This window comes from Camelina sativa, chromosome 20, assembly GCF_000633955.1.
Source record: "Camelina sativa cultivar DH55 chromosome 20, Cs, whole genome shotgun sequence".
Classification (NCBI taxonomy): Eukaryota; Viridiplantae; Streptophyta; class Magnoliopsida; order Brassicales; family Brassicaceae; genus Camelina; species Camelina sativa.
The window spans coordinates 8,661,181-8,682,640 of NC_025704.1; the positions used below are offsets into that span (position 1 = coordinate 8,661,181).

Genomic DNA, 21,460 nt, shown 5'->3' on the forward strand with positions numbered 1-21,460 from the left:
AGCTTCACTAAGCTATAAATCTACAAAAATAAAAATAATAAATAACATGTGAAATTGTAATTTGATCGTTAACAAATTTGGTTAAGAAAATGGGAAGCAAAATTATTTTACAAAATATACCTTGTCAATGCATCTATGTAACTATTCTACCAAAAATAAAATGCGTCTACGTAACTATAAAAGTTAGAAAATACTTGGCCATGTTTTTCACTCTTCTTCTCATCTGTGAGACACATAAAACATGAAATCTATCTTCATTATGGAGAGGAAGAGTATATATATTTTGGTTAATATAAGAACCTCTTGCTAGACATCAAACCTCTGTTTGGATCATTGAGGATTGGAGAAGGGTACCATCATAATCAAAAAATATGACGATCTTTTTTCTTCTTGCAGCGTTGATGATATATGTTATAACATGTCTAGAATTTGAGAGTAAATTTGAGTCCAAGTATTTAAGTAAATGTCTACCTATGACTATATATACGTATGCTATTTGAATGTTAGATAGATGTTACTCTTAGGTTCAAAATATTTTATTAACAGTTACAAATTTGGGAATTATGGAATTTAGTGTCATAACTTTTGTAACATAAATATTTGCAAAGGAAATCTTTTCATTAGACTAAAGACATTTCAATTCATGGTTATTGAAATTATAACTCTCTTTAATGCATTGTAAAAGCAATTTGTAACCCACCACATGATATTAAATATAAAATTTTAATATATTTTCCATATAAGAAGTAATCAAACTTAATGATTTAGTTAATACTATTTTAAATATGTCACTTACAATTTTCTAATGAAATAAATAGATAAAAAATCAAGAAAGTCAACATATATGAAAATCTTCTTTTATATATATAATATATATATATATGATTTAAAATGACAACAATTCTGAAATGCTCTTGATAAGATAGATTTTATGTTGATATGTGTATTGATATGAAAGGAAAAGTTATTGTTGTGTAATTTATCATAATTTAATAGGATTTTAGTGGTAGTGTGGAACTGACTAACTTTATTGCCTACTCAATTAATTAAAGAAAATATTATATGATTTTAAAACGTGTAAAAATTAAGGTTTATAATCATAATCATGTATTTAAACTATTTCATTTCTCATCCAAGATATAGTTTTTATTATGATATTTTCTTTTATTATAAAATAGTGTGTGTTTTTCACTTTAAAGGATGAAGAAAAATTAAATAAAATGTAAAAAAATATGTAAAGTAGATGTATCAAATATCAGTTATTTATTAGTAAATATTATAGAATATTATGAGATAATCTGATTTTATTACTTGCATCTTCGGTCATATATATAATATGAGATTTTATTATAAAATAATCTGATTTTTTTGACAAAAAATTTAAGATATAAAATTGGATTTAAAAATATATGTCAATTGTACCAACATTAAGAAGAGAACTTATGATTATTTAGAATTAAAAATAATATAAATTTGTTTTAAAAGAATAAAATAAAAATAAAAAATGACAAATGTCACTAAAAGAGAGCGCCAAATGTCGTATTGTGAATAAAAGTTAGAAAAAACATTTTTATATTATATAAGATATATATATATATATATATATGTGAAGTGACTTTAGTGCAGTAATCAAAGGTAAGTCCTTAATGCACAAGGCACCATCACACCCGAGATCGAGTTCCGCTCTCTACGAATGTATTAATAGACCGGCATGTTGTGGCCTAATGATTGACAAAAAAAAAGATATATATATTCGCAGATATAGATATTAACCCGTTTAACAAAAAGACATTTTCCCTTTGAACAGTTATTATAAATTTTGCAATTCAAACATTTTTAACATTTGCAAGAAGTATATATAAGAATTCACGATTACAAGCACTCAAACAATTCGTTCTTTTTTTTTACAAACAAAATATACATTCAACCGAAAAGCTTTAAGTAAAACTAAAATTTCAAACCTCCCATATACGAGAAAAAAAAAGTCAATCCCAATAAAAACTTTTTTTTTTAACGATCTTTTTCTCCGACCAAAAGAAAAAGTTCAACATTCTTAACCTTTTTTTTGTTAAAAAAAAAGATTATGCAATTGCATTAACCTAATAATGCAATTTCAGCAAATGTACTTATTTTAAAGCGAATGTAAAAAAAAAACACAAAATAACGCAGATTTTTTTTTTCAGAAGACAATTAAAAATAAAATAAAACTTCTTTAAAATGATGAAATATTTTATATATATGTATCACTTCCTTTCTTCATCTCTTGGCGAAATAGCACCCGGTTCTTGTAATGTTAGAGACCACGCTTTCATACGCTCGCTCGTCTTCTTAACCTGTAATTATATAAGATTTTTAACTCCTAATGTAATTCTAATAATTCAAAATTTTTGATTTAACGTAACTAAGAGTGAAGGTTACCTCCACTTCCCAGTCAGTTTTGTAAATAACATAACACAATATCAACGTCTGGAGAGCAACTCCAACCAGCATTCCAGACCAGAGTCCCTGTAATTTAAAAGCATATAATATAATTAAACTAAGTTATCATTAATAATTAGTTCTAAAGAGTAATAATGGATACTAGTTAATTAGCGAGTTCCTATTATTTATGTACCTTAACACCAAAATGGAAAACCCAAATAAAGAGGACACCTAAAGGAACACCAACTGCATAATAAGTTGATAAGTTCACAATTGCTACCATACTTTGCATCCCTGCTCCGATTGCAACCCCTGTTTATGTTCAAATGTTAAAAAAACCTTATGTGGTTCACAAAATAGTGAAATCTAAAAGTTTATGTTATAATTTATATATGCCGTGTAAATTAAAAAAGTCTAACCAGAGAGAATGGGCTGGATGATGTTGAGGATTATAGATATGCTAAGGACAATGGAGAGATCAGCGACCGCGTCCGAAACTGCATGGCTATCGGAGAACAAATACGAAATTTGACCACCGAACGCTAGGCAAAGAGCGGAACATATCACACCGATCACCGCTGATACCACAAGCACCACTTTTATCGAGAACTTCACCGCGTCCGCATCACCTTTTCCCAATTCGTTTGCCACTCGTACGCTGCATATTTTGTTCATATATATAACGAAATTCACGGAGTGTTAAACAAAAAAAATATTTGTATAAATCAAAATATTGTAGACGAAGTGTTACATATATATACATAGTTGCATACGGCATACCATGCTGCACCAAAGAAGCCGAGGCATATGTTCAGCTCCCACGTGTATATATATTGGCTGTAAATTTCAATTGAGTATTTAAATTTCGCTAAACAAATAAAAAATTACGAAATGCTTATTCAAATATTATATCTTTTTGCATGGTATATTAATTAGTAGTACCATATGGCGAAAGCAGAAATTGCGATATTTGCATCCTTTGCATATCCAGACATCAAGACGAGGATGCTCGTATACCAGTACTCTAAGCTGTTCAAAGCAGGAAAAAAAAAAGAGAGAAGCACATGCAATTTAGTAGAGTCATTAGAAATTTCTAAAAGCCTATAGACCGGTCCTGCCTTAATCTTTGTGGATTATCCCGCTAAGATAAAGAAGTTAAAATACCAGAGCATGAAGCCGGAGGTAACAGATAACTTGAGCATGGGAATAAGATCAACAAAAGCAGCAGTGCTAAAGCCAGTCCAAGTATGCGGGCACCACCCTCCAAAGACATACACAAACTCGGCTATTACCATTGACCACGAGCTAACATTAAGCCCTAGAAGCGCACCATGGATCCCCATCCCCATCACGCTAACACACCACCACGTCACTGCGATGTCCAAGACCAGGGCTATGACGGAGAGAACGCCTATGATGGCATTTTTCATCTGCGCTTGGAGGTACATTTGCATTGTCATTGTGAACACGATGCTGTAGAGATAAGGGATGACCCAAGCGTAGATCTCGTCTACCGTCTCAGTGATTTCAACGTTTTGGCCTAGTGCCCGGAGAATGGGACCCGCGAAGACAATGAAAGGGACGAAGAGAGTGGCTATAAAGGTGTCTACTATCCAAGAACGTTGTAAGTATATCCCCATCATGTGGTATTGTTGTGCTCCGTATGCTTGTCCACATAACGTCTCCGTAGCACTTGACATACCTGCCTGTAATATCACCATAAGATCCTAAATATTACTACATAACCTTTTATTTGTCACGGTTAAAGTGAGACACAACTACGAAATTAGCCAAACCATTAGGTTATACGTGTTCATGTACGTGTGTGATCATCAATTAAATAATCTTAGTGCTAACATATCATTCATTGCTTTTTCGTCGTATGTTGTCAATAAATATCTATTGTCCCATGTGAGTCAATTGTATAAATCTAATAATTCCCTTGATTGCTTAATTAATCACAAAAGACAAACATAAAATAATAAAATATTATATGCTTTTTTGTAAAGTTATACTCTCTCCGTTTCAAAATATAAGATGTTTTGGAGATGTTTGTTGTTTCATAATATAAGATGTTTTTAAATTTTAATACAACTTTTAGATTAGTTTAGTATTTTATATTATGCAGTATTATTTCTGATTGGTTAAATTTGTTAAAGATAAAGACTTTTTAATCTGCGAGTTTTGCTTAAAACATCCTATATTTTGAAACGGCTGGAGTAATAAAAAAAGTTGACGACAATCGTAGGCCGTAGCAGTTTAATATTTATATATATAATATGATGGATCGTATAGGGAGATTAATTACCATAATACCGTAGACGAAGCGCATGAAAGTGGTTTGAAGGAGAGCATAAGCAGCGATACCCGTATCACTGGAGTGACCAATGAAGGCTTGAGCCACCACAATGCACCCAAACGACGTCACTCTGAACAAAGTTGATGGTAAAGCTATTCTCCACATCTTCCCTACTTCAGTCCAGATCTTCTTTCTCAGGTAGAGGATCTCCCTCCTCTGTTCTGTCTCTGACTCGTTTAGTAGTCTCTCTTCCATTTCTCCACCACCCCTACTCATTTTTCTCTATCACTTTGTTTTTCTCTAAGCAAAAAAAAGTTACAATTTTTAAGTCAAGTGTCACTCTAGCTAAGTTATATCCAAGTTTATGAAAAAAGTGTAAACGCGACTATATCCACACACGCGTCAACGATTAGAGAAGCTAAGTGCATCCTAAATTCCAAAAAGATATATAAAACTTTTCTTGGAATGAATCATATCAATATATATTCATGTATATATGTAGTTAAAGAAGTTTTGTTGAAGTATGGAGTACTTACCTCTTAACCTTAGTTCAAGTGGAAAGAGTCGGAGAAACCGAGAACAAAAAGATGTTCCCCAGAAAATTCAAAAGAATAAAAGAAAAAAAAAATAAAAAGAAGAGAAGCAAGAACAAAAGAAAAAAAATAAGCTGGTGTAATATTTTTTTTTTATCTCTCTCTCTCTCTTTTGGAAGTATGGTAGACAAAACTATAAACGCTTGTCTATATATAATATAAGATAATTTGTTTTTGTTATATGAAGACTTTTTAAATTAAACTAAAGGGGTCCCTAATCTAAAAGGAGTTTTGTACATATACTGAGAGAGCAAATGGGAGTTGAGTGTATTTACAAACAACGTAACATAAAAGTGTATATTATACTCTTATGTGGAAACGTTTTAGAAAGGAAATGTGTCGTTTTGTTTGTTTAAGGAAATTAACAATGGGCAATTGTTTTTTGAATTAACTAGTCTTTGTAAATGGCTCTAATCCTTTTCGGATTTGGATAGATCACCCATCTGTTGTAGTAGTTAAGATGTGTTTTTTAAAAAAATTATATTAAAAAATTAGATGCATTATCTTATGTTTTCTTTGGAGTGAACAGTTTGATCCCTTTTGTTGTAATCCAGCTCCATAAAACTCTGAAGTTTTAATGTAGTTTATTATTTGGCAAGTAAAGAAATTCTAGTGTTACTTTATTGTTTGGAGTCTAGTTTTAAGTGAAAATTTAATCGCGTGGAGGAAGGACACAATTACTTAAAATATATTAACTGTTAGTATTAAACATTACTTATAAACATACAATTGATATCATGTTAATATGTTATGATTGATCGTTTTTGGAGAAATTATACATTATGTAATAGGAAAAATAAATCATGCAAAAATGACGTATATATATACAACATAAAGGGGTGCATTTAGCTCTGAGGGTGAAAAAAAAAAGGCGATTTAGGGTTTTTGCTTCTTTCTCACGTTCTGATGCCATCGGCGGCTATTACGCCGGTGGTTGACGGTTCTGGGAAGTCGGGAGTGGAGGTTGAAGAGGGGAAGATTAGGGGGAGTTGTGATGATACGTGTGGGGTTTCTAGTGGTGGTGCTTCGCAAAGTATAGAGGCTAGTGTTGGTGTTGTTTCGGTTCTGGGTGTGCCTGTTGTTACTACGGTAGGTGACCAGACACAGGGGACTAACGTTAATTCGGGTGGGAATCGTATGGGTCCCAAAAAATCATGGGTGTCATTGGTTAAGGATTCGGAGGAGATGGAAAAGTTGGACTTGCCTATTGAGGAGGTCGATGGGGTTCCGACTATCCGGATCCCTGATAGTGTTTTTGAAGAGGCTCACCCTTTATGGGAAGATTTTCTAGTTGGGAAATTTTTAGCTAAGGCTCCCTTTGTGGGAGGCATTCATGCTCTTGTTAATAAGATCTGGACTTTGGGAGATAAAACGATGAAAATAGATGTTCATGTCGTGAACAAGACTACAGTTCGATTTCGCATTAAGGATGAGCGTACACGGCTTAGGGTTCTGAACAGAGGAATGTGGAACCTTTGTGGAGTTCCTGTCGTTCTCACTAAATGGACCCCCATTATTGATGCAGAGCAGGAGGAAATCAAATCTGTGCCACTTTGGGTTATTGTCAAGAATCTCCCACCAAAGTATTTCTCTTGGAAGGTGTTGAGTGCTATCCCTAGCCCTCTTGGCTTCCAAAGAAACTTCACTCTGAAACAGAGGCCTGTAAATTGTTTACTGAAGCAAAGGTGTTTGTCGAGGTCGATCTGACGAAAAGCCTACCAAAGCACTTGTCGTTTAAGTCCGCGAAAGGTGGGGACACTATGGTTGAATTTGTCTATCCCTGGCTACCTCCAAGATGTTGTGACTGTTCCAAGTGGGGTCATAATAACTCAGACTGTTTAACTAAGAAACGACAAACGGAGGTGGTGGAAGAAGCACAAGTCTCTGTTGAGGTGGCCTCTGTTCCGCCGGTTGTATCTGAAGGTCGTGAGGAACATGTGGTCCCTGTCACGGGTTTAGCTCCTACTGTTACGGCGTCTGTGGTTGATGAGACAGGTGTAAATGTCGATAGTCCGCATGTGGAGTTACAAGGTGATACAACAAGTTCAGACTGGTGTACTCCAACTAGGGGGCTTCGTAGTCCACAAAAGCAGGTGGCAGCTACCAATGTTGCAGCTTCTATTGTCTCTAATTCCTTTTCATGTCTGAGTGGTAAGGGTGAGGTAGGAGATGATTTACATGATGAGTCGGAACAGGGTGAGAAGGAGGAGTCGGGTTCTGATGAGACTCAGGAGGAGTCCACTTCTGAAGCAGCTGCAGTTGTGTCAAAAGGCGTAGGTGTAGACTTGATGCTCAGGCAATCCCTTCCCCGTGCCTCTAAGGATGGACATAAGTTTCTAAACAACACTGGTGGTCAGAATTCTCGGATACACCCACCTACCACTGTCAAGACTCGTAATACTTCCAAAAATTTCTGATGTCAGGGTTTTTCTGGAATATTAGAGGCTTTAATAAAAAAGAAAAGCATCGGGTTGTTCGTGAATGGCTAAATAGTGGTAGGTTTGATTTTGGTTGTCTATTAGAAACAAAGATCAAGGAGAGGAGGGTTGATCGAGTGTTTCAGTCAGTGTTTGCTAACTGGTCGCTTTTAACTAATTATGAAGAGCATCGGTTAGGCAGATTATGGTTGGTTTGGCGAGATAACGTGTGTGTGACACCTATCTATAAAACATCTCAACTTATTACGGTTTCAGTCTGCATTGAGGGACTGCAGGAGTTTTTTGTAACGTTCGTCTATGCTTCTAACCTTGTGACAGAACGGAGAATTCTCTGGGAAGATCTTCGCTCCCATAAGGATTCTCCTCTGTTTCAGAATAAAGCATGGCTCATTGGGGGAGATTTCAATGAAGTCTTGGAAAATAATGATCATTCTTGTTATGCGGCAGCACCAATGGTCCCGTCGGGTATGAGAGATTTTAAGGAGTTGGTTAGCCACTGTGAACTAACGGATATGAGCTATCAGGGGCAGAGATATACCTGGTGTAACAAGAGGGATGATGGGGTCATCTGTAAGAAGTTAGACAGAGTCCTCATAAATCAACAGTGGATGCAGCAATATGGTCAGTCCTACTCGGTTTTTGAGTCTGGAGGTTGTTCAGATCATCTGCGATGTCGGATTCATATCACGAGGGAGGAACCACGGATTATTCGACCTTTTAAGTTTGTCAATGCGGTAGTGACACATCCAGAGTATCATAAAGCGCTTGCAGATAAATGGCGAGAGTCTCCTCCACTCTTCCATTCTACTTCTGCACTGCATCGCCTCTCAAAGTCTTTAAAGGGTTTGAAACCACTTCTACGAAATATGGGGAAGGAAATAGTGGGAACTATCACGCAGCGAACTAAGAAGGCTTTCTCTGTTCTCTGTCAACTACAACAGGCAACGATGGCTAACCCTTCTGCACAGGCGGTGCGTGAGGAGGCAGAAGCATTTGCTAAATGGAGGTCTTTATCGGATATTGAGGAACGTTATCTCCAACAAAAAAGCCAAACTCCACTGGCTTAAAGTTGGTGATCAGAACAATAAGGAGCTTTCTATGCTTCAGTTAAGCTTCGAGAGATGAGAAATCGTATTAAGGAGATTCATGGTGACGACGGGAGCATTGCTAACACTCATGATCGGATTAAGGCTGTAGCTGAAAGCTATTTCAGGGATTTCCTCTCCTTTTCACCAGATGACTATGTCAAATGGTCTACAGATGAGTTAACAGACATTTTAGAGTTACAATGTGATGCAAATGACAAGTCTATGCTTATCAGTGAGGTCACAAAGGAGGAGATTAAGAAGGTTTTATTTGCGATGCCAGCAAATAAATCCCCTGGTCCTGATGGTTTTAACGTGGAATTCTTCAAAGAATCGTGGTCGGTGGTGGGTGAGGATTGTGTGATAGCTATTCAATCCTTCTTCAAAACAGGATTTCTGCCTAAAGGAGTCAACTCGACCATCTTAGCACTAATTCCTAAGAAGAAGAGAGCTCAGGTTATGAAAGACTACAGGCCTATCTCATGTTGCAACATTCTATACAAAATAATCTCCAAAATCCTTGCTAATCGACTGAAAGTGATCATTCCAAAATTTATTTCCAATAACCAATCTGCTTTTGTTAAGGACAGGCTGCTTATGGAGAATTTACTATTGGCTACTGAACTGGTGAAAGATTACCACAAGGATACTATCTCTCCACGGTGTGCTATGAAAATAGACATATCAAAAGCTTTCGATTCTGTGCAATGGGGCTTTTTGATTAACACTTTAAGAGCTATGGGTATTCTGGAACAATTTGTGAATTGGATCAAAGTCTGCGTCACGACTGCTTCTTTTTCAGTCTAGGTCAACGGGGAACTGGCCGGCTATTTCACTAGCAAGCGAGGACTTCGACAAGGTTGTTCTTTAAGTCTGTATATGTTCGTCATTTGCATGAACGTCCTATCTCGCCAGTTGGATAAAGCTGCTCAGGGGAAAAAATTTGGTTATCACCCAAATTGTCAAACTCTGCAGCTCACGCACTTATGTTTCGCTGATGACCTGATGGTCTTTGTCGATGGACAACAGCAGTCCATTGAAGGTGCTCTAGCGGTTTTTGAGGACTTTGCAATACACTCTGGTTTGCGTATAAGCATCGAGAAGTCTACTATCTATATGGCTGGTATCCCTCCGGATAAATGTGCAGAGATTTTGCAACAGTTCCCCTTTGCTTCTGATCTCTTACCGGTTCGTTATCTCGGTCTTCCTCTCCTCACTAAGAGAATGTCCGCAGATGACTATCTTCCCCTCTTGGAAAAGATAAGATCGCAAATTAACACTTGGACTGCAAGGTCACTCTCCTTTGCAAGGAGACTGCAACTCATCAGTTCGATCATTGTTAGCACTATCAACTTTTGGATTTCTGCTTTCCGTCTCCCTAAAGCATGTATCACCGCTATTGACAAGCTGTGTTCTGCTTTTCTGTGGTCCGGTCCGAGCCTGCAGACTACTAAGGCAAAAGTAGCTTGGTCAGAGGTTTGTCTACCCAAGCGGGAAGGTGGTCTAGGTCTCCGTTCAGTGGCAGAAGCAAACAAAGTGAGCATGTTAAAGTTGATTTGGCGACTCTTATCTGCTAAAGACTCATTATGGATGCAATGGGTTCAGCGATATCTAATCCGGTCAGGCTCTTTGTGGTCTGAGAAAGAAAGCTCATACATGGGTTCCTGGATTTGGCGGAAGCTCCTTAAATATCGATCTATAGCAAAAGAGTTCTCTCGGGTTGAAGTGAGAAATGGTTTTTCCACCTCATTTTGGTTTGATGATTGGTGCACATTGGGTCGCATTTATGATAAACTAGGAGAAAGGGGCCCTATAGCTCTAGGCATCCCGCTTTATAGCTCTGTCGCTGATGTTTTAATTATGCCTAGGAGAAGGGCCCATAGACAGCCGATGCTAAATCTGATTGAGGAGGAAATACGGAGGTGTCAATCCTCTCAAACAGAGGAGGCTGACAGAACACTTTGGAAAGGCAAGAATGATGCATACCGGAGTACATTCTCGACGAAGGACACATGGTTACATATACATGAAGCAAAACCAATCTTGGACTGTCACAAGGCCATCTGGTTCCCTTATGCGACGCCAAGATTTGCTTTTGTTACATGGTTAGTGGTGAAAAACCGGCTTTCCACTGGGGAGAGAATGCAGGCATGGAGCCAAAACATTGACCCAAAATGTGTTTTCTGCAGTTGTCCTTTGGAAACGAGGGAGCATTTGTTTTTTGAATGCCCCTTCTCCCAACGGGTCTGGGAAAAGCTTGTTAAAGGCATTCTTCTACACAGATATACAACAAGATGGTTGGAGGTACTGAATTTAGTAACTGGAAATGCTTTGGAGAAGACTACACGGTTTTTGTTGGGTTATACACTTCAGAACACGATTCACTCTTTGTGGAGGGAAAGAAATGACCGGCGATATGGAGACACACCTTCCACAGCGGAAAAACTTACCAAACTGATTGATAAGAATATCCGTAATCGGCTCAGTACGATCGGTGGCGGCAACTTTCTTCAAGATTGGTTTCCAACTAGGTCCTATTAAGCATGTTATGTATGTACTTTTTAAGAAAAGCTATGAGTTAGTCATGTATAGCGTTTATTTCTTTTGAATATAATTTAACATTTATTCAAAAAAAAAATATACAAAATAAAGAAGAAAAAAAAACGATATCTTGGCTTGTAGAAAACCTAATCTCGAATGTATAGTATCTATAGTAATAACAAATAAACAAAGAAGGAAGAAGAGAAAACCAATCGACGTTGAAGTGTGGAGATGTTGTTGTTAATGTTGTCCACGAGTCCACGTGCTCAAAAGATTCATCTAACCCATGCATCCTCACATCCAAAAAAAGGTCGGGCTTAATTTGGAGTAAATGAGCATCATATCAAGGTATTCATTCATGCATCGAGCTTGAACTTTTGAGTAAATGAGAGATCTTCTTTGAAACCAAAATTTTCTTAAACGTTTTTTTCTGGTAATTAATTATTTTACTTATATTTTATTTATTACAAGATGATTCCCTAAAAACAGATTAATCTTTTCATATCGGAGGTTTATGCCGCATATTATTTAAATTTTATCTTCTTGTTTAGTTTTTTTCAAAGATTATTTTTGTAAGTACTGAATATATATAGTTTCTTATTTGCATAATAACTTTTTTGTTATTTTATCCATATAAAATATTAGCAATTATAAAAATAAGAAATTATTTTCTATAATGAAAATAGTCTTATCTTCAAATAATATTTAAAACTTTTACAATCTTTTAAAATTTTTTTAATACATATTTACTTTTACAATATAAAATATAACTTTAAAATATTAAAATTTGTTAATGACATTTTTTTCTTCATTAGATATAATTATGTTTTGTAACATAATATAATATTATTCTACTAAAAATTTATATTTGTATTTCACCATTCCATAAATTAATGTATTCAATCAACATATTTTAAAATTATTTTTCTTATGCATTTTTTTATTATGTAGATTTTTGTTTTAGCGAATTTTTTTATATTATGCAATTGAATAATATTAAAATATTTATGTCTATAGATGGAATCGTCGCATGGGCAGATTCATTCTACTGTCTATAATGATATAGTGAGCTAACTACTGACCTATATTATTTTCTTACATTCAAATTTATAACTCTGTTCTGCTAATTATAAACCACTTATAAACATGTTTAAACTACGTGGAATAACTTAGGTCCCGAATCCCCTGACCAGGTTGGTGTTTACTACTATATCAATATCAAAGTTTAATAAATTAGGTCCTGAGAAGAAACATGACTACGCGATGTTTAAAGATACATTCGACTAGACGAGATGATACTAAGCTCAAAAATGACATGAGCGGGACCTATAATACCTACAGGCTGTGAATAAATTGTGACAATTCATTCATAAAGTGTAATTGGATACTTTCATCTATTTCGTTTTTAATTTATATCTCTACAAATCCCTGCATTAACTCTGTTTTTTTTTAAACCACCATTATTCTTTCTTTCGAATTATGTACTTATATATTTTTCTATATTCTCGTGATGTATGACTTTGTTTTAAATACTACAGCATATTTATGTTTATTTACTATGACACTTATTATGAATTTTATTTAGTATGTTTTTTATAACTGAATACTATTTATTTATTTTCTCACGTGAAGCATCTACAATTAGAGAAACTCTCAACTGCATGGTATATATACTTTTGTTTATTGCCATTTTATGTGTTATCTTTTTCTTTATATTGATCATTTGCTGAGCTTAGCCGCTTAGGAAGTATAGACTCTTATCTGTCTCTCTTTAACAAAAATGAAAGAAGCTCTTATCTCCTCTCATGAGACATGAGCCACGTATACCTAGTGATTAACTTAACCAGACTAACCATTGATGATCAAATCGATCGTTCGCAGCTATCATATTGAATGATTCATTTTGAAATGTTATTTTTGTAGACATGACATGAGAGTGATTTTAGTAGAGAGAACACTTTCCTCGCCAACAGAGAGAGCTTTGGTTTTTCATTTATATATAAAAAAAGGTATTTAGGTTTTACAAAATCTGTATAATCTATGACATTGATATCCTATGTCAAAAATGTATAAAAACATGACGCACAAACATATTCGAAAATCAGTTTACTGACAAAAGCAATTATAACCTCATGATACAGATGAAGTGATACACGATATTGTCACCTTTTCCGAAAATGAAACCCGATCGAAGAAAAGAAGAGAAAGGAGAAGAACTTGACCAAAATTCACAAACTGAAAGTTTTTCACTAGCAGTCCGAGAAAACCGTGTCTTCACTCAAAATAAGTTAATAACTTTGATAAAATTTTGGTTATAAAGTTATGAAAAGTATTGAACAGAAACACATGAAAGAAAAATATCTGATATTTTATATAATTTATATATTTACAAGATAGAAACTGGAGTTTCTAAGTGTATTTTTTTTTTGTTTTTTCTTATATAACAGTAGTTGTAAGTTTGGCACATGCATGTGAACGTTATAGTATGTATACACACTTCTACGTAAGAATACAGTCATTTTGTTTTGTTTTCTCGATCGGTCACCATTTAATCTTCATATTATCATATATCCTCCTCTTTTCACTTATTCTTTTCTCTTTTTTGGCTTGCTAGAAACCAAATTTCCTGCTCCGGCCAGTGTAACTTTCTTTTCATAATTTTCATGAAAATAAATGGCTCACCTAACGACTGACAAGGTATGGACGGCCTTTTTAGCTAACATCAGAAAGAGAGAGTTATATAGCTTTTATGTATATATTGTTTTAATAAAAATAAGTTTTTCTTTATTAGAACATGCACACTCAAAATTATGTGAGATAATAAGAGTTTTCAGTATCCCTATGTAAATGGTGACTTGATGTTATGTGAAACTTTGACCCACTAATTTTCTTGGTAAATTAAATTGCTAAATCTTAATATGCCGAAAAATACAAGAATTAGAAAGGTAAAAGAAAAACAAAAGAAGAGACACCTCAATTAAAAAGACGATCATGATGAGTATTGAAAGATCAAATCTAACATGGACGGTCAATTGGGGGTAGATGGTGAAGCGTCGAGGATTTGTGTGGATGGTGACCAATATCAAGATTGTATTTATTAGGTTTATTGATTGATATTTATTATGAACATGTTACATTTTCGCTCGTGTCGAAAATAAAATTGGCTGGACCGAGTATAGTAGGTGGGTTCATTGAAGAAAATGCCTACGCATAGCTACGTAAACAAGTTCTTAGGCACAGCTTCATGTATCGGCACATCCATGTCACCTAGTTTTTTGGTACAGCAAAATAAATATTTGCACCTTTATTTTTGATTGCGATCACAAATCATTTATTTCTGTCTTTATATGATATTATCCCATGTTTTTCAACTCTAATTAAAGATACTTTACACATAAATCAAACTCCAAATGACAATGAAAAGCCAAAATGTAACTTTTGGATCGCGAAATTAACAAAATCTAGCTAGATTTGTCTTAATCATGCAATATATCTACATCTAAGTAAAATTTTGGAATCAATGGATATGACATGGCATTGTAATTTTATCGCGGATAAAGCTATTTCCCATTTACCCCATTCACAAATGTTGGCTTGCATGCACATAGTCTAGAGAACAACAACAAAAAAAAAGCTAGAAGAATTTTTTTTTTTAAAGACTGTCTTAATTATTATTATCCGCCGAAATTTGATTTGATTGATGGTATTCTTACGGCCAGAAACAAGTGCATTATTGAAAGATTCCTTTTTTTAATAGTAGAAACTAGAAAGTAAATAATAGCCAGATCAAAATGTAGGTCATAGAACGTTGTCGTCATAGATCTTTTTTCTTTTCTTTTTTTTTTTTTTTTTAAATTCTGAAATTTGTATTATCTTTTCTCCCTAACTGTTGGGGTGCAATTGTGGGTATTTGATTAATAATGAAGATGCATGAAACGGTAGCAGGTTCAGGACCATTTTGCGAAGCCACTGACGACAGTCCTTCGTACATATATGAGTTGGGTGTATAGGAATTATACACATTAATTAATTTTCTTTTAAGAGTATAGGTGAGTAGGACCAACTTAGTCGTCAAAAGCAATATCCTTGTTCATGATAAGAATGCGATGTTTTTCGCATGAATCATGATTCTAGTAATCAAATATTAAATATTCATACAAAATGATACTACTTGTGTAAAAAAAATGTTCAAACGTCTCTTAATTCTAACCTCACTGGGTTAGAAATGTCCGGTTTCGAACATATATGGAATTGTACAAAGACTTGTCATTTAATTTCTCTGACAATTATCATATGACGACCGGTTTGGTAAAATTTTGGCAAAAATATTAAAGTATGTCCCTAAATCATCATTTAATTATTATATCTTTCCATATAATTAATGTTTTTCAGAAAGAAATGGTTTGCCAACTTGCAATTTGCCATTCCATATATGACAAACCATTAATTTTTGTGACTATATAAAAATGTAAATAGTAATTCAAGTTATTGTCAACTACTATTGTCTTTCTCCATTTCTGTCGTGAAATAATCATAATAATAATTGACTGACTACTAACTATCGTTTTTCATTCCATGTGTTTCACGTGTCATATGGCCTTGTTTAATGTCTTCTTGTATTTGTTTCATAAGAAAATTTGATTCTCCTCGTTAACTACTCCTATGACATTTGTTAAACAAACCCAATCGGGATACAAAATATATATTCATTCGGTTCGTTGCTCAAAAAGCTAACCGGGACAGTTACTCACTACTACTGAGGTCCTGAGGAATTACTTTGCTACTCCCTCCAGTTTTAATTACTTGTCATTCTAGAGATAAATTTTTGTTTTCCAATACTTATCGTTTTAGATTTCCAATGCAAATGTTTGGTAATTAATTCTATCCAACTTTATTAATGTTTTGACCAATAAAAAAAATTAAAAATACATTAAAAAGGGATAAAACAGAAAATTTAATAGTTTTCTTAATCCATGTTAAACAACCTTAAACAACAAGTAATAAAAGACGGAGGGAGTAGTTTGCTAGCATTTGTATTTGTACGTCATACGCAGCATATGCAATTATGCATTGTATTAAAGATGGTCCAGACCTATATGATCCCTATTATTACACCTCGAATCCGGTCTAAAAGTTTTGTGATAATTACCAATAAATGAAGAGAAACACTCACTTTTTCATCTTATTGTTGTTCTTCTGTGTCCTAATTATTGGTCCCAACTTATCTGATAGTATATCCCAATCAACGTGGCCCATACACGACAAAATGAACAAATCTTAAGACACTTAAACACACCCGAAAACCCAAAATAACCTGACCCAGTAGTATTTTTAGTTACAAATATTTGTATTGGCATTTTCTTGGTTTCTTCATGTTCTTTACTTTCCAAGCTGTATACAGATACCAAAATCCATGATCTCCTCCACCGGTATCAAATACTCAAAATTTAATAATTCTTTATAAAAAAGAAAATCTCGTTTCTATTTCCTCTTAGACTCTGTAGAAATGGAATAACGTATCAATAACAATAAACAACAATTAATATGTCAAACGGACCTCTCTCTCCCTCTTTCCCTGTATCGTTTCACTCATACGCACACAAAAACTGCTCACTCTTGATTCATCTTCGATTTCAAGATGACGAAGCTTCTTCTTCTGAGGTTCCTTGTGCAGTGGGTTCTTCTCCTTCAGCTTCACCAGGCTTCTCTGGTCCAGGTCCAGCTGATACTTTCACCATCGACGGACGTAAAAGCCTTTCCCCTAGCAAGAAACCTTTCCTGTATTCTTCAAGTACTATACCCTCTTCATATTCCGCGGAATCTTCTCTCATTATTGCCTCATGTAGCTTTTTTACACAACAAAGAGAAAAGCAAAAAAAGAGATGTCAGCTTTTATATATTTGGAAAGACCATCAATCAAAAGCATTAGATAAGGTTAACAACTACCAACTCATTGAAATCTATCACACCCATCTTGCAAAGTAACAAGCTCATCTAAAGTCTCCAACACTTTATGATTGGTACTAGATTCATGATTTGTTATGTACTTCAAACTTTGTGATAATCAAACATTATCTAACTGGAATAAGGGACCCTTAAACCAAACCTTGAGATTCCGTGATCATTTGCATCACAAAGTATCATTCATCATAATTTGTTCCATCCATCTTATCTAGCCATCTTTCAAAGTAACAACCATATCTAGGTTCTAATCAAGATTATTCCAGCGGCACTATACAATTGACTTATCCTAATTAATCTCCAAAACACTTCGATTATAAAGATCACCTCCATAGTTAAAGACTAACACCACAAGGTCCAGCAAGGCGCAAGCAGAGCAACAAAAATACGTTTTTGGATCTCAGGAAAGAAGAAAGATATATTAGTAACTTACCATAGGATCAAACTGCTTCCCGACTGTCTCCACATGGATAACACCAAGTGAGCCCAGAATTTCAACAAACTGTTTGTATATGCTCTGATAACTATTAGTGACTCTCTCTTCTCCCTCGGTCTCCACCTTAATTTGGGATTTAGCTCTCTCGAAATTATCCAAAACAGCCAACAGATTCTCTACAACCTCTCCTTGAGCATTTGAAACAAGGTTTAGCCTTTCCCTCTCCGTCCTCTTCCTGAAGTTGTCGAAATCTGCACTGATTCTTATGAGCCGATCCCTCTCCACCGACAAGTCATTGGATAAAGACGCTACTTTATCCTCAAGCAGAAATTTTTCATCTTCTATGGATTTTAAAGATGCTTCTATCTCAGCGATCTTCCCCTCATTGTTGTCTGCTAAAGCTTCTTTATATGAACTCAGCAACGATGTGATAACAGCCGCTTCTTCTTCTTCATCAGCTACGACATTTTCACTCTCGACACCAACAGCACCATCCGTCTCCTGCTCCATGATTTCACAAGGAAGACAGAATCAGATGAAAGCAATACAGACATTGTCATATCAATTCCTGATAAAAACTGAGACAGAACAGAATATAATCTAAAAAACAAACAACACCAGAATTAACACCAAAAACACTCAGGACATTCTCTGTGAACCCTCATACAAGAATCAACGAGTCAATTCGATTTCGATAGTACACAACATGGTCCTAAAATGCTTGTGAAACTCCATCATTTTGGGAATACACCATGCCCAAAGAATCAAAATCTACCACTTGATGTATCATTAGAAAATTAACAATCACAATTTCACGCCTGATTATACTGAATACGAATCCTACTCATTGCTCTTACTCATGTGAACGTTACTTAAAGAGGAAAACAAAATCAACCAAAAGCTTATAACTTTACGCAAATAACAAGCAAATCTAGCATTACCATATCCAAAATTCTCAAAATTTCATCATAAGATTCTAATTAAGTACATGAGACTCCCAATTTCGAAACCCTAAAACCTAACCCCTCCAGTAAACAGAAGTTAGCCGAAATTGAAAAACCTGGACTTCAGGTTCGTTCGATTCCACCTCTGTCTCCGTAGTCTCAGCTTCTCCCGAAGCAAACGGAACAAGGTTCAGTAACCGAAGAGGATAGCCGCTAGACACAGACCGGAGAGAAGCTCGGCGAGAGAGTGAGACGGTGGTATTTCTTCCTCCGGCGAAGGAGACACAAAAGGGCTTAAAGGGTACAGAGGGAGCATGAAGAAGAGTTGGTGTGAGATGTAAAGACGGCGTTTTGAGTAGACCGGCCATTGGAGACGAGAGTTCGGGGAAAGAGAGAGAGAGAGAGAGTGTGGCGGAGAGAGATAAGGAAGAGAGAGAGAGAGATAAGGAAGAGAGAGAGAGTTCTTTCATTTGTTTTGTTTGGTTTTCTCAACCGTTGGATTTAGTATAAACTATGTTGATCGGACGGTTGTTGTTTAACAGAAGTATGTAGGGTGTTCTTAGAGCATCTTTACTGGCAGTTACTCTCATGGTTACTCAACCATTTGGGGCCAAAAAACTGAATAAAAAATCTATTTACGATCCATTTAGGAGAGAATCGATTCCCTGGGAAGCATCTGAAGCAACACCATGAGTAACCGTACGTGGCCTATTTTCATTCGTAAATACATAAATATTAAATGAATTTTTTTTTTCCATTTTCTTTTTCTTTCTTCCCCATTCTCTCTCTTCTCTCTCGATACAAACGGAGTTCTCACGACCAACGACGGCGGAAGGTTGTTGGATTAACCCTAAGATTTGACGCTTCGGTTCTCACCACCAACGACGGCGGAGATTTTTTATGCTGCGACAACGACGGCAGCTCGATCCCGGAGGTCTCCGTATCAAATCCCCGCCACAACACAACCGCCTCCGTCGATGGTGACTGAGACGGAGAAGGTTACAGTCGAGCGTCACTGTGCTGCGAAAGGTAAAGGCTTGAATTGCTTGGTTCCGCCTCCTAAAGGTTACCATCAGCTGGTTCCATGGCCTAAAAGCCGTGACGAGGTAACTCCTTTGTTTGCAATCTCTTGTTAGAGTTTATTGGCTAACTAAAGCTTAATAGCAAAGCTCAAGTGGATTAAGCTTAGAATCAGAATGTAATAAGCCTAAGTAGATTGGATTAAGCTCAATATTCTCTTGTATTGCATTTTGGTTGGAAAATTCTGATCTTGGGATTAGCTTAAGTAGATTAAGTGATGTCGAATTTGGATTTGCAGATTTCTTAAAATAGCTACAATTACAAGTATCTTCAGTTAGAGGTGCCAAGGTTGTTACTGATCCAAGTAATGGGCGATCAAAAGGTTATGGATTTGTTAAATTTGCAGAGGAAAGTGAAAGGAACCGGGCCATGGCTGAAAATGAAATGAATGGTTTGTATTGCTCAACAAGGCGTATTATCAGTATTGTTAAGAACTTAGCCAACGTTGATATCTTCTTCTGTGTTTGCCTTTGACTGGTTTTGTAAAATATATTGGACCGGAGTCGAGAGCATGAAGAGTGCCACTATATTATGTAAGTGATATGACTAGTACCTGAAGAAAGAAGAAAGAGGTTCAAGCGGAAAGTTATGTTGATCGTCAATGTCGCTTCAAGGTTCTTTCTTCATTGTCTTGATTGCCAAGGTGACCTCTAATACTACATTCACACCAAGTTCTTATTAATAACAGAGGCTCTAGAAGCTGAAATAATGATAACAAAGATGTAATCAGCCAGGTGTGTTTGTGCAGGTGGGACAATCGAACTTCAGCATTAACACCGGAGAAAGAGATATTCTACCTAGTGGCGATCCTAACATCGGCAGTGAATGTAGTAACATTAGTGAATGTTTGTATTGCTCAACAAGGTCATGTGAATGTAGTAACATTAGTGATAATCAAATATGACAAAAGTTGGTATCCTTTACATTGTAGATATTTGTTTTGTAGTTTAGGTTGAAATTTGTAGGGTTTTTTTTGTACTTGTATTGCAGGTTCTGTTTTTAAAACTGCAGGTTCTGTTTTTTGTTCTTGAATGTTCTTGATTGTGTTCTGTTAATCTATCCATCATGCAATGCAATATTTGTTTTAATTCACTATTCATCAAGAAAGTTGGCAAAAAAGAAAATTTGATAATTAATAAACACAAAAAAAAACAATATATATTTTTTAAATGTTTGAGTAACCTTCTTTGGGGTTCTCTAGTAATAGGGTGATTTTGCTTAAGTTCTTTTAGGGTTGTTTTACTTAATTTATGATTATTTATATAATTAATTAATGTGAGAGTAACTATGGTGGGTTACTCCACTAATGATGGTCTTAGATATTCTTGTGATGGAAAGTTCTAGAACTTGTAATGATATATTAAATAGACTAATTCAGTTGCAGAAAATCAATCAATCAAATCAGCAAAATGCAGAGCAGCTCATGTCTAATGTCTTGTTGGTTTGTTTTTACCGCAGGTCAAAGGGGTACTCAAGGAACTCGGATACACAGAGCAAATGGTTTTTAAATTCTGAGAGGACGAGAGAATCAGAATCCCATTAGTTTCTGAAATTTCATGTAATAAAGTGTCCCCAAGCAAACATTAATTTGATGCAGAGTGAGCTTGACACTCAGACCTACCAAGCTTTGAATATATATATATATATATATATATATATATA

At 35.3% G+C, this 21,460-nt stretch overlaps 2 protein-coding genes and 1 long non-coding RNA gene across 4 annotated transcripts; 1 reads left to right on the top strand and 2 right to left on the bottom strand.

Annotated features, from left to right (window-relative positions):
• LOC104770080 (protein DETOXIFICATION 25) lies at window positions 1,858-5,377 on the bottom strand. Its single transcript, XM_010494430.2, has 9 exons — window positions 5,257-5,377; window positions 4,730-5,020; window positions 3,586-4,127; window positions 3,364-3,450; window positions 3,202-3,258; window positions 2,841-3,079; window positions 2,615-2,733; window positions 2,419-2,505; window positions 1,858-2,333 (listed from the first exon to the last, which is right to left on the bottom strand). The coding sequence occupies exons 2-9, from the start codon at window positions 4,994-4,996 to the stop codon at window positions 2,244-2,246; spliced, it is 1,488 nt and encodes a 495-aa protein (XP_010492732.1). The 5' UTR covers window positions 4,997-5,020; window positions 5,257-5,377; the 3' UTR covers window positions 1,858-2,243.
• LOC104770082 (protein GrpE) lies at window positions 16,815-19,166 on the bottom strand. The gene is made up of 3 exons (XM_010494431.2): window positions 18,835-19,166; window positions 17,772-18,275; window positions 16,815-17,223 (listed from the first exon to the last, which is right to left on the bottom strand). The coding sequence occupies exons 1-3, from the start codon at window positions 19,084-19,086 to the stop codon at window positions 17,011-17,013; spliced, it is 969 nt and encodes a 322-aa protein (XP_010492733.1). The 5' UTR covers window positions 19,087-19,166; the 3' UTR covers window positions 16,815-17,010.
• On the top strand, window positions 19,230-20,776 carry LOC104770083. Of its 2 annotated transcripts, XR_764482.2 has the most exons (3): window positions 19,230-19,824; window positions 20,037-20,441; window positions 20,547-20,776. It is a non-coding gene; the product is annotated as an uncharacterized LOC104770083 (long non-coding RNA). The 2 variants fall into 2 exon arrangements; XR_764481.2 differs by having other exon boundaries at window positions 19,230-20,441.